This window comes from Coffea eugenioides, chromosome 5, assembly GCF_003713205.1.
Source record: "Coffea eugenioides isolate CCC68of chromosome 5, Ceug_1.0, whole genome shotgun sequence".
Lineage (NCBI taxonomy): Eukaryota > Viridiplantae > Streptophyta > Magnoliopsida > Gentianales > Rubiaceae > Coffea > Coffea eugenioides.
This window is the reverse complement of record NC_040039.1, coordinates 50,592,939-50,604,288: the sequence shown is the minus strand read 5'-3', so window position 1 is coordinate 50,604,288 and position 11,350 is coordinate 50,592,939. Positions and strand designations below refer to the sequence as shown.

Sequence of the window (11,350 nt, the reverse complement as noted above, 5' to 3'; positions counted from 1 at the left end):
TAATTGAACCAGAAAGGCTTGAATAACTGAAGCAAAGTTGAGCTTGTTATTTTAAAAAAAAAAAAAAAGAAAAAAAAAAGAAGCAAAGTTGGACCATAAGAGCTTGTTGTTTAATAATTTATTTATGATTGGCCGGAAAGCAATTTGTTTGGTACTATGATGATTGGATACTAGCAGTAATTGCAGCACAGCACACCAAGGTATATAAACACCGGAGAATAGCCCACTTCAGTCTTACTACTATTAAATTAACTTTATAGTATCTCAGAATCGACAAGACCATGCGCGAAGTCTATGTCGATGGTGTGTGCTTTACTGCTGCTGTATTCTTTTAAGGATTAATACGCATTGATTGATGCCAACTGCAACCGCCATGGCTGGATAGGGTTGCCTGGGAATTATGCCCTACTGATTGCTACTCTGGATACGCAGACAGAGCAACCTTTTTTATGTTTGGTAGGTCAATAAATGAATGAAAGCTAAGTCATCGTCATAACTACCCCATCAATCTTGATTCTTTCTCAAAATGTATAATAATGTATAGTGTATTTTCCAATTCAAGATGTCGGCGGCCCCGGATCCACCTGCTCCGTCTTACCGAGTCTTTTAGTCAGTTTGTTTTTGGATTCGAGCTCCCCTAATTTTTTTTTTCTTCCCTCCCAACCAAAAAAAAAAGAGTAGCAAAATGTTTATCATCCATTTTCATTTCAAGTCGCGTTTCAAGTCTTTTAGAGTTTTTTTTTTTTTTTTCAAGTCTTTTAGAGTTGTGACAGAACCAGAGAGACGTAACGAATTTCTCTTAATTGCAATGATGAAGACCGAGTTGGACCCATCCTGTAAGTTTCCATTCATTTTTCTCCACTTTTTGACCACGATCGAATCCATTTATATACGCGCATGGATGCTTTCTTCCAAATGGTACTCAAAACCTTCAAAAGAAAAGAAAAGAAAAGAAAATGCACTTGGTTCACGCTGTTTAAAAATATCCAAAGTCACGCTGAAACCCTACTGCTGCTTACCTATGCAGCTTTTTTTAGTGTCTGGATTACGGCCTAAATGTTTGGAGTCCATGCACAATGACACGAGATGAAAGGCGAAGATGATCGAGGGAGGAAGGAAATATATGACTACTGTTCAAGTTGTTTTTTCTTTTTGTCTCAAAGATGTTTGGACAAGTTCCAATTTTTATTTAGAGAGAGTTCGAGTTTCGTGCTTCTGAAGGAAAATAAACTATGTACAGTGCACGATTGCGTGATGAGATCAGTTGCATGGTAACACCAAATCAGAACCCCTTCTTGCAGCAGAAGCTAAGGGAGAACATAACGCTGCAAGTCCAATACAGATCCACCATCTTTTGAAATTTAAGCTTCCCCAGTGAGCAACAGCAACCATGATCACAATGAGAAGCATCTGCAGAGCCAGCATCATCCCCGCAACCGCAAGGAACAACAAATTCTCAATCGAGAATTCCCCCCTCGAAATATTACCAATGGTCTTCTTAGTTACCTTCATGGCTGCAATCAATGTAAAAACTTGGCACATAACATAAGAATTGAAGCTCATGGTTTCCAGCACATCTTCGTCAATGTGAAGCATATCTTTCCCTTTCATCCCTAGGACCATCAAGATTGCGACTTGAAACATAGACCGGATGACTATATTCCTCCACATGGTCTTGGTTATAACTGGACCGGCACCGAAAACCGGTGGTGGACTCTTCCTATCCTTCCCTTGACTTTGAGTGCTTTTTGATGGTTCCATTTCTACCATCAATACCGCCAAAGCAAATGCTCCGAGAGCTTCCACGATTAAGTTTGTCCAAAGGAGCTGAATCGAAGAAAGTTGCACCTCAATTGAGGAAGCTTCAAATATCAAATTTGTGGTGAAGGCAGAAATATTTAGAGTCAAATGCAATTCCAGAAACTTTTCAATACTTTGACATGCATACCTTCCCAACCTTAAGATGTTACCAACTGTAGCAATACTCAGCCCTGCAACAATATCCGCATAGTCTTTCGCTATTTCTGCATTTTTTTCTCCCATGAAAATTCCAACATCAGCATTCACAAGAGATGGAAAGTCTCTTATACATGAACCGACGGTTGCCACCACCTCATCCTTCTTTTTCAGGCACTGCACCATTAGGAGTTTATCGGCAGGGGAGGCATTTGCAATCACTTGGATTTTATCGATCATGTTCATGCGAACTTCCTCGGAAATGTTCCGAAAGTCTGAGCCATCAATGACAGTTAATTCGCTGTCATCTTCACGCCTCAAGATTCCAGAGTGAATGGCCATGATCCTTGCTGCCTTTGGATTGTCATCCACCAGTAACTTGGTATTCACTCCCAAGTCCCGCAAAGCTTTGATTGCCTGCCTTACCTCAGGTGGATACGGATTTTTCAAGTACACGAGGCCAATCAAGGTCAATCCACGATCAACCTGTAGGGTTTTCTCATCATCAAGATACCCTTCCTTCTCCGGTTTTGGAGTTTCTGGTTCCTCAGGTATCAGTTTCTCCCAAGCAAAAGCAAAGCTCGGGAGATTAGAAGATGCAATTTGTTCAACTATCTTGTCGAACATGGCTCTCTTTCCTTCGTCTAGGGCCTGCATGGTTCCATCTGCTTCGTAATATTTAGAACACCGAGGCAGTATACAATCTGGAGGTCCTCTCCAGTGGAGATCCAAGATTTCCTGTTTTTCTTCAAGCCTCTTCAGAACCAATAAGTTTTGATCCTTCTCACGATCAACGGGTCCATTGTGAAGGATTTCACTGTTTCTGTACATGTCATCCACGTCCGCATCAAGCACCTGTTGAGCCCAATAAAGGAGAGAATCCTCGATTTGACCCCCGGAAGAATTCATGCAAACAGCTTCCTGCAATTTCCCGAGGACTTGGCCACTTATTTCTTGAGAAATATCTTTGATGTGGTTAAGTCCAATCCACACCTCGGCCATTTCTGCATGCTTCATGGTTAAATCACTGGTCTTGGTAAGACAAATTGTTGTTACCAAGCCAAGTGTGGCACATGTAGAAAGCTTTTGAATCATGGCACTGAAAAACTTCATTTTCTTTGATACAACGAAGAACAAAATGAAAATCCCTAGGGGCAAGCCATCTCTTGTTGCAAAGAGTAGAATGCAGAGCATACTCACCAATCCATTGATTTTTCCACCTTGCTTTTTCAAGAGTTTTGTTGATTCATCGACTATCTCTTCCACCGTGTTCTTTACGCCCTTGGGGTCTGGATTATGACTTTCATCACACGCACATTTCCACACGAAACATCTAAGCACCTGCACCATGAGAATCAATAAGGAGAGGCTCAACCATAACTTCTCCAAACGAGAGTTCAATCGGTCAATACCATCCTGCAGCTTGGAATCCATGAGCTTTCTTTGATTGCCGACTGATACCATATTAATTAACTTGCTTATTTCTGTGTTTTTCCCAACTGATGTCACGAGCATCCGGCAGTTTCCTTCCACCACCTTTGCACCCGTAAACATGCTGGCATAGTTTGCCCCTCTTTCAAACAAACCATCGTCAAGCTTGAATGAGGATCCATCAATGAATAATCCGTCAGCAGGGACCTGAGCACCAGTCCCCAACAAGACTACATCACCCACCACCACTTGAGAAGCTGGTATTTCCTGCATCTTTCCCCGGCGCACAACATTAACACCTTTTTGGTGCTTCTGTGATTTTTTGAGAATACGTTTTTGCTGTAAGAATCTAAAGATATGGCCAAAGTTGACAGCAACAAACATCGCAAGACAAACGATTGCTCCATCAAGGAATGCTTTTTCTGGACCATATCTCTTGACATCAATCACGAGAGAAAGAATTGCGCAACACACTAAGAGGATAATCGTGCCGTCTTTGAAAGCTTCCAAGACTAGCCGGTTTAAGCCTTTAGTCCCAAGTTGGGGTTGCTTGTCTGATTCTTGGTTTGAACCAAACGTTTTGATTCTGCAATCAAGATCTTTTTCGTCTCCTGTTATACCAGAATCAATGCTGGTTCGCAAAGCTTCAGAGATTTCTTGGATTGTCGGACGAGGATGATCAGGAGAGTTCAGGCCATTGCTCTCGACAAGTTCTGCTAGTCTTTCTGGACTAACAGAGAAATACGGCATATCAACTTGATCTTGCACATTTTGATTTTTACCAGCTGATGAGGACAGGACGGGATCCTGAACAGAAGTGTCCCCAATTTCTATTGAAAGATGGGATCCACTCGGAATGTTAGGGGTGCTCGTGATCGTACTTTTGCAAGATTTTGCTTTTAGAATTTTCATAGGCCATCCCATGTACATTTGAATAGCACTTGGCACCAATGTGGGGACTGGAAAGACAAAGTAGCTAGCAATAGAGTTTGGGCTTCCTGTAACAAGTAAAAACAGCGCTACTCCATCTCTATGAGGTTCTTAGGGAAAAGGAAATGAAGAGGAATGGAGCTCATGAGGGGTATGTACTGCTGTTTGGTTTTTAAGGATGATCATATGCAAGTGATGTTGAGCAAATGAGTATGGCTAGAATCTCTTGGAAATTATGTGCATGTATTCCTCGAAGTTTCAGTGACTAACGACAGGTTCGTTAAACTTCGTTATTTTGTGACCTCCTCAATCAAGTTAACCTCAAATGTCATTTATTATAGTCCCTCCGTCTCTTTTTTCAGACAGATTAAGAAATTTAGTTAACGTAGTTACAATAATTATTTTTTATTTTATACTTTCCTCAAATACCTCTTATTAATATTAGATCATTCATTCAAAATAAGAGACACACGTTTGCTATATCTTACAAAAATGGTAAATCAAAGTAGTTGTTAGTGTTGTATTTAATATTCAAAGTAGAATAATCAACTAATGGAGTAGGGCATTTGCTAATAACTATGTACATTAAATACGGGCGTGTTAGTAAAGTAGCAAACTAACTACTCTTTAGAAAACGAAATAAGCCCATAATTTGGGGGACAAACACAAAAGAAAAGTGAGCCTATCTTTATGGAACGGAGCGAATAACTATTTATTATTTATTTTGATTATTATGGTTATTGTTTATTAGTTTGAAAAGTTTCGACTCAAATACTTGTAATTTGATTTTATTCCTAACTTTCACATAGTCAATAACTTAGTCCTCCTTTTTTTTGGACTTGTTTTCTGGGTGTGCTTGAACTTGTGGCCTAAATTCTAATTAGTCCTAAATTAGTTCTTGAACCAAATGTGCCAAAAAAATCCAAGGCCGTTTTAACTAACTTAGGATAGTGCAGTGAAGGTTTGACAGCTAAAGAGATAGGTTCTTTTTTCTTTTTTTTTTTTGGTTTGGGAACATATATAGCATGGATTGAAATTTGAGCAATATCTTTCCTTGTATGACGAGACAAAAATGGGTTCTCTTCCTAGTAATTTGGTGTGCTGCTGGGAGGATGACCCACCAGCAGTCTATCATGCGATTGGTCTATTGAGAATATAGTCAAAACACAGCTGACTCCGATCCCACTGCTGGTGTCCTTCCGTGCATTTTCATCTTGGAATGGAACTCGATATTATTATTCTTCTTCTTCTTTCTCCTTCTCTTGATCCAGCTTACTTGGCTCATGGCACCAGAGGAGCAAAGATTTTCAGAAAAGCATTTCAACATGAAATGAAATTGCTTAGAAAAAACAGCCAGCCAGTGGACGTCGAGTCTTACGTGGGTGGGTGGCATCGGAGCGATCAGGACGCCGGCTGGCATTTTACAATGTGGCAACTTCTGCACATCAATCAGTAATTTGATCATTATCAATGATATATCAATCAGGAATACGAGCAGCAATTGTCTGTAATCTTTGCAGAGGACCTTCCCTTTTAAGACTGCGATAATGAGTCGGCCGCCAGGAGAAAAATGAACACATACTTCCATCCATCCTCACGTGGCCCTTATAGTCAATTTTTTTCTTTTTCTTGTTTTTTAACGTCAAGCTTAACACAACTTCGTTGCATTTTCGTTACAAAGAAGTGAAAATGCCAACTGAAATTCAATCTTCTTATCTCAACTGTCTCCATCGTCCTACCACCAATTCCCACAACCAAATCTATTGAAAATGCACATCATTACAAACATCCCACCACCCCGGGACCCCTCTCTCTCTCTCTCTCTACAATTTATTCCATCTTTGTAATTAGGTGCAAATAAATGACAACTTCCAGTAAAATGACATTAGTATTTTCTTAGACTAAATTTGTTTTTTTCCTGCTGGATTGACAGTCGGTCGAAAACATTTCTAATGGTGTGAGAGTTGTGGATTATTACCTAGGAGGCCCTGCCAAAGTTGTTTGCTGTTATACTCTAACTAAATGTGAGTCCGTCATCTGAGAAAAGAAATGTGCTACTAGTTTCAATGCCGGCCATGCATGCAAATTCGCATATACAGCAACCTTATTTGTAAAATTTTTTATTTGTGGCCGACATAGTGCGCAAACGTTTGCGTATTCAATCCCTTTTTTTTTTGCAACGATCGAATGGAGGGGGGTTCTTTTGAAAGTGCAATGATTCTCTCTTACTTTTTTGGTCTTTCGGACGCTGTTTGAGTCAAGAGGAAAGTGAAAAAGAACGATTTAAAATCTTAGATAAGATGACAACAAATATTGGTCTATCCCTAGTTAGAGACGGTCGCAGGATGGACAAGGAAAAACTGCACAAACTGTCTTGAACAAGCATTCATCTTTTTTGATTGCCAAAACGGGTTTTAGACGACCGGCATTCTCTTACTGAATATGTACATGCATTGCCAATTTGCAACTCGATTTACAGAGATCCTTTAAAGGACAAAAATCAGGAAAGGCTAGGATCCAAAGTGAGGTGTTCGATGCTCAACAGTCTCAAAGATGAATCCAAGCGTGCATCAGAGGCACGAATTTGCATCAGTTTATCCTGCGTGTCCTGAAATAAAGGACTATCCAACACACACGATACTCTATCACCTAGTGATGGATCCTCTGAAAAATTGACTAGTGCTTCAGCAGCATTTTCTCTCAGTTCCTGAGACTCGTCCTCCAACATCTGAATAAGCAATGGAATCACTCCTGAATCAGCAAGAGCTACTCTCCCAGACTTATTGTAACTGAATTGGGCAATGGCCCCAGAAACCTTTTCCTTAACATCACCATTACCGCTCCTCAGGAGCTCAACTAACGCCGGAATTGCACCCGAGTCCTGCACGACGGACACCAACTGCTTGTAACTTGCCAGATGCCATGTAATATCCGCCGCTGCTGCCTTAGCTTCATCATTACTTCCTCTTAGGATTCTAACCAGGTGCTGAAAAATTGGAGCAGCATTTTCTTCAACTACAGCCAATATGCAGAACACATCCTCCGCAATCTCCTTGCCTAATGGTTCACATCCCTCGAGAATCTCAGCATACACTGGGATGGCTCCAGCTTGAGCAACTGGTCTAATATAATCAACGTGCGATGAAATCACACCAAGTGCATTAGCAGCTACCAATTTAGCTGAAGTATCCCCATTCTGAATCAAGTCCAGGAGTGCTGCCGCTGCCCCAAAATTAACAAGTGTACGCCTGGCTCTTTTAACCAATCCCAGCAACCCAATCCCTTGAGCAGCTCTAGTTCTAGATGCCATGCTGCCACACTTTGCTGATTCAATAAGAAAACGAAGGCCACCTGAATTGAGAAGTACCCTTCTAACCTCTCTCAAAAGAGATAATGCACTCAAAATTTCCAATAAAGGCCTTTTTAATCCGTCAGGACTAGCATTTAACATATTGAGAACAATTTCCAAACCACCATTTCTAACTACAGCCGGGCGATTACTATCACTGAAAGTCACCATGTTGCGAAGGCATTTCAAAATAACCATTTGCAGGTTGCTTTCTGAAGCTTGTAATAAGCTCAACAAGGAAGGAATTGCCCCACACTGGCCGATGATTACAGCCAATCTACCTTCCCCTAAGCAAGCAATGCATTTTAAGCAGTAGGCAGATGCTCCGTGAATGGATGGAGTCTGATTGTCAAATGGGCTTCTGAGAAGCTCCACAAGGACTGGTATGGCACAAGCTAAAATATTTTCAGGTGCATGTTTGGACATGCGCCCAAGCTTGAAGGTGGCTTGGATACGCTTAGATTTTTCATCACCTGCAATCACAGTTTCATATAGATGAAATGACCTCTCCCAATTTGTGCCTAGTTCTGCCTGTTTTGTATCCAATTTATCCATCATATTGAGCAGAAGACCGATAATTGGTCAACTTCGGATCTCCATTAGAAGGAACTCCTAAGATCAAATAGAGAGGGGAACAGGGAAGACAAAAAGAATGAGAAAAGCTTTTTCAAAAGTAAATTAAAAAAAAATACTTTTATCAGGTAAAAAGAAAGGAAAAGCTTGATGGCAATGAAAAAAATTCAGAAGTGCCAAAAAAATGTTGGTTGGGATCCTTGTAGGAATCTTAATCCAAGCAAGTCATTCAAGTAAGCATAGTTAAATCGAAAGTGGCAAGATGCGACAAGGAGCATTAATCAAGCCAAATCCACAATAAAAAGAAGGTTGCTTAGTTATGAGGCAGCAAATGAATGTACAAAATCACAGCTTTACATGAGTTCCGTAACCTCTTTTCCTACCCAAAACAAACTTCAAAATGATCAGCATCAGTGAATCCACCAAAAACCTCAAAACAGAACATGTAAAAGAATGAATGCTTAGTTGCAAGGCAGCAAATGAATGTACAAAATCGCAGCTCTACATAAGTTCCAGAACCTCTTTTCTTACCCAAAACAAACTTCAAAATGATCAGCATCAGTGAATCCGCCAAAAACCATAAAACGGAACATGTAAAAGATGACACTAGACTAGCTTTACTAATCTTGCACACTGAGGACCCAGTACAAGAACTCCCAACTTAGAAGCTAGAATCACTTTTACTTCATAAAGAAGATTCACATTCTACATCAGACACCTAGAAGAACAGTTCAGCCATACGAGTCCATGACCACATTTCAAGCTTATTTGCGATTGACTAACCAGAGTACCACTCGCCATAGCAGACAGAAAGCAAGCAAAACCATCAAACTAGTGCATAACCAATACGTCGTCATCATCAGCTACAAGTACTCCCGAGAAGAAAATCAGCATCAGAACCAATATACAATCAAATTTTTATCTAAGACATTGGCTTTTTACTGGTAATTTTGGTAAATTGAGTACAAAATGACAGCAAGAAAAAGAAAAAGGAAAAAAAATACAATTTACAGGGCCTAATACTCCGAAATTAATCCTCATTCACTCATCCATGATCAGTCATGTCATCCAATGAATCCATGTCTATGAAACGAACCCATAATATGGAAATAGACCACATCTCGGCAAAGCAACTGTAATCCAGCCACTTTAAAGAACTGACTTTGATCCGTGAATGGTAATAATAAACTATACAAATTGAATCATAAGGGAAAACCCGATACAAATTATCAGTTATTTCACCAAATTGTGGAAATTTCCCTCATAATTGGCGGGATACATAGTCATCAAGAGAAAAGCAAAAAAGGGCAAGAAAAAAAAAAAGAAGAACAGATTGAATTAGAGAAAGAAAGACCTCAGCCGAGACTAAAATGATTCCAATCAAGCAGAGCCCCAATTAATAGTACATGTAGTTTCAACGACAAGTATATATCTCTTGCAAATCATAAGAAACACAAATAGGTAAAATTATTTCCAATTAAGAAAACAATAAAATTAAGCACCCGAGGACATGCGTTATATCATTGAGATTAGGGTTAATCAGCGGATTAAGATGATAATCCTAACCTCTAGTTATCAGAGAGAAATATGAAAATCTTTTCCCCTTTCTCTTCGCTTTCTCTTCTCCGTCGGCCGTTTCAGCTGGAGTCATAGATAGGTTTGTCACTTATCGGAATGAATGGTCAAATAATCCTTGAATATAATAAACTGCTGCTTAAGGCGTGGGTCCGGAACAGCCTTTTTGGAAGTTGAAATCCTGAAAGCGTGGTTTCCTAGTCCCGCTGTGCAGGATTGATATGGGCAAGCCCTTGGGGTGAAAGTTTCAAGCAGCCCGAACTCTAATTGCTCTTCTGGGCTGTCAATGTCCAAGAAATGTAGGCTTAAGTGTTCATTGTGGCAGCCCAATTAGTTTTTGCCAAGACTCTGCAACTTTTTATTCCGAGCAAGTGGATGGATCATCATCAAGATGCGCTAACTCATTCCATCAGGGCAAAGAAAATAAAACATCGTCTGATTACCTATGGATTAGACAATAATCAAATTAATCTTGTCCTCTTTAACCTTAGCATCATGATGAAAGCCACTCGGATTTTGGATTTGGAAATGATATAAAGCTCATGAGCCTTTTTTTTTTTTTCCCCGGTAAGCAGAACGTCTTGAACGAACCCAGAACTCTCTACTTGCAATTCCTCGTTTCCAAAACTCATGAGATTAAATGATAGCTTTTGATCGTGTCTTTTATTGAGATCACAATCTTAAACAATTGCTTTCTCGCCATTAAGTGGAGAATTTATCTTCATAATACTACTACTGTCACTGGTTTTATAGCGAAAAGTAGAAGCGTCCGCAGTAAACAATAATCTAACCAATTTAATACGTACGTTATGTCAAGCTTTTTGACAGCAACATCATGGTGGAGAATAAATGGTACGAGATTCCTTCTTTCTCATTTCTTTCTTTTTTTTCATTTTTCACAGTCAAATTGATTTTCTTACTTTGGTCAAGAAAACAAAAACAAAAGATTTCACAATACTGATAATGATGATACCCACTAATAGTATCAGTATGCTGCCTCTGTTATAAAAGTTGTAAATCAATGCTATGCTGTGCTATGGTCCCCTTCTCCCTCATGGACCACGCATGTGATCTCTATTCAACACGACCCATAAACTACCGACTCCCACCAAGCCTTTGCCCGAAAGAATGAGGCGCAGATTATCAAAATCCTAGTGTTGCTTTGTCTGTAATCGAGTGGCAATCGATCATGTTTGGCCCACAAACACCGGCTGCATGTGATTCCTATCAGGAAACCATTTTCTTTCTTTCTTTCTTTCTTTCAGCAAAGATCAAACACACTAATTCCAGGCATTATTTATCGGCTCTGTGAAATTGTTTATGACCTGCCATAAATGGCAACTGGATTCTTGTCTTGTCATTTGGCCTCCTCTCTTAGAGGAAGGGAAAAAAAAAAAAAGAAGGAATATTTATTTCATAAACTTACATGATCCCTCAGATAATCTTCTTATCTCCTTATTCGCATTTTGTTTCCTTTTGTGCTCATGCTAAGTCCTTCCTCGACATCTAGTACAAGACTAATGGAAAATGACATGG

General features: G+C 39.8%; 2 protein-coding genes across 3 annotated transcripts; both read right to left on the bottom strand.

Moving 5' to 3' along the window:
* Positions 1-1,260: 1,260 nt before the first annotated feature.
* LOC113771968 (putative calcium-transporting ATPase 13, plasma membrane-type) lies at positions 1,261-4,311 on the bottom strand. The gene has a single exon (XM_027316511.1). It carries the CDS (start codon positions 4,309-4,311, stop codon positions 1,261-1,263), a length of 3,051 nt encoding a protein of 1,016 aa, XP_027172312.1.
* A 2,352-nt stretch (positions 4,312-6,663) lies between these two features.
* On the bottom strand, positions 6,664-9,945 carry LOC113770672 (U-box domain-containing protein 2). Of its 2 annotated transcripts, none has more exons than XM_027315207.1 (2): positions 9,806-9,945; positions 6,664-8,278 (listed from the first exon to the last, which is right to left on the bottom strand). In XM_027315207.1, exon 2 carries the CDS (start codon positions 8,222-8,224, stop codon positions 6,818-6,820), a length of 1,407 nt encoding a protein of 468 aa, XP_027171008.1. In that variant the 5' UTR covers positions 8,225-8,278; positions 9,806-9,945; the 3' UTR covers positions 6,664-6,817. The 2 variants fall into 2 exon arrangements, with proteins under 2 accessions (XP_027171008.1, XP_027171009.1); XM_027315208.1 differs by lacking the exon at positions 9,806-9,945 and adding an exon at positions 8,611-9,794.
* Between the last annotated feature and the right edge of the window lie 1,405 nt (positions 9,946-11,350).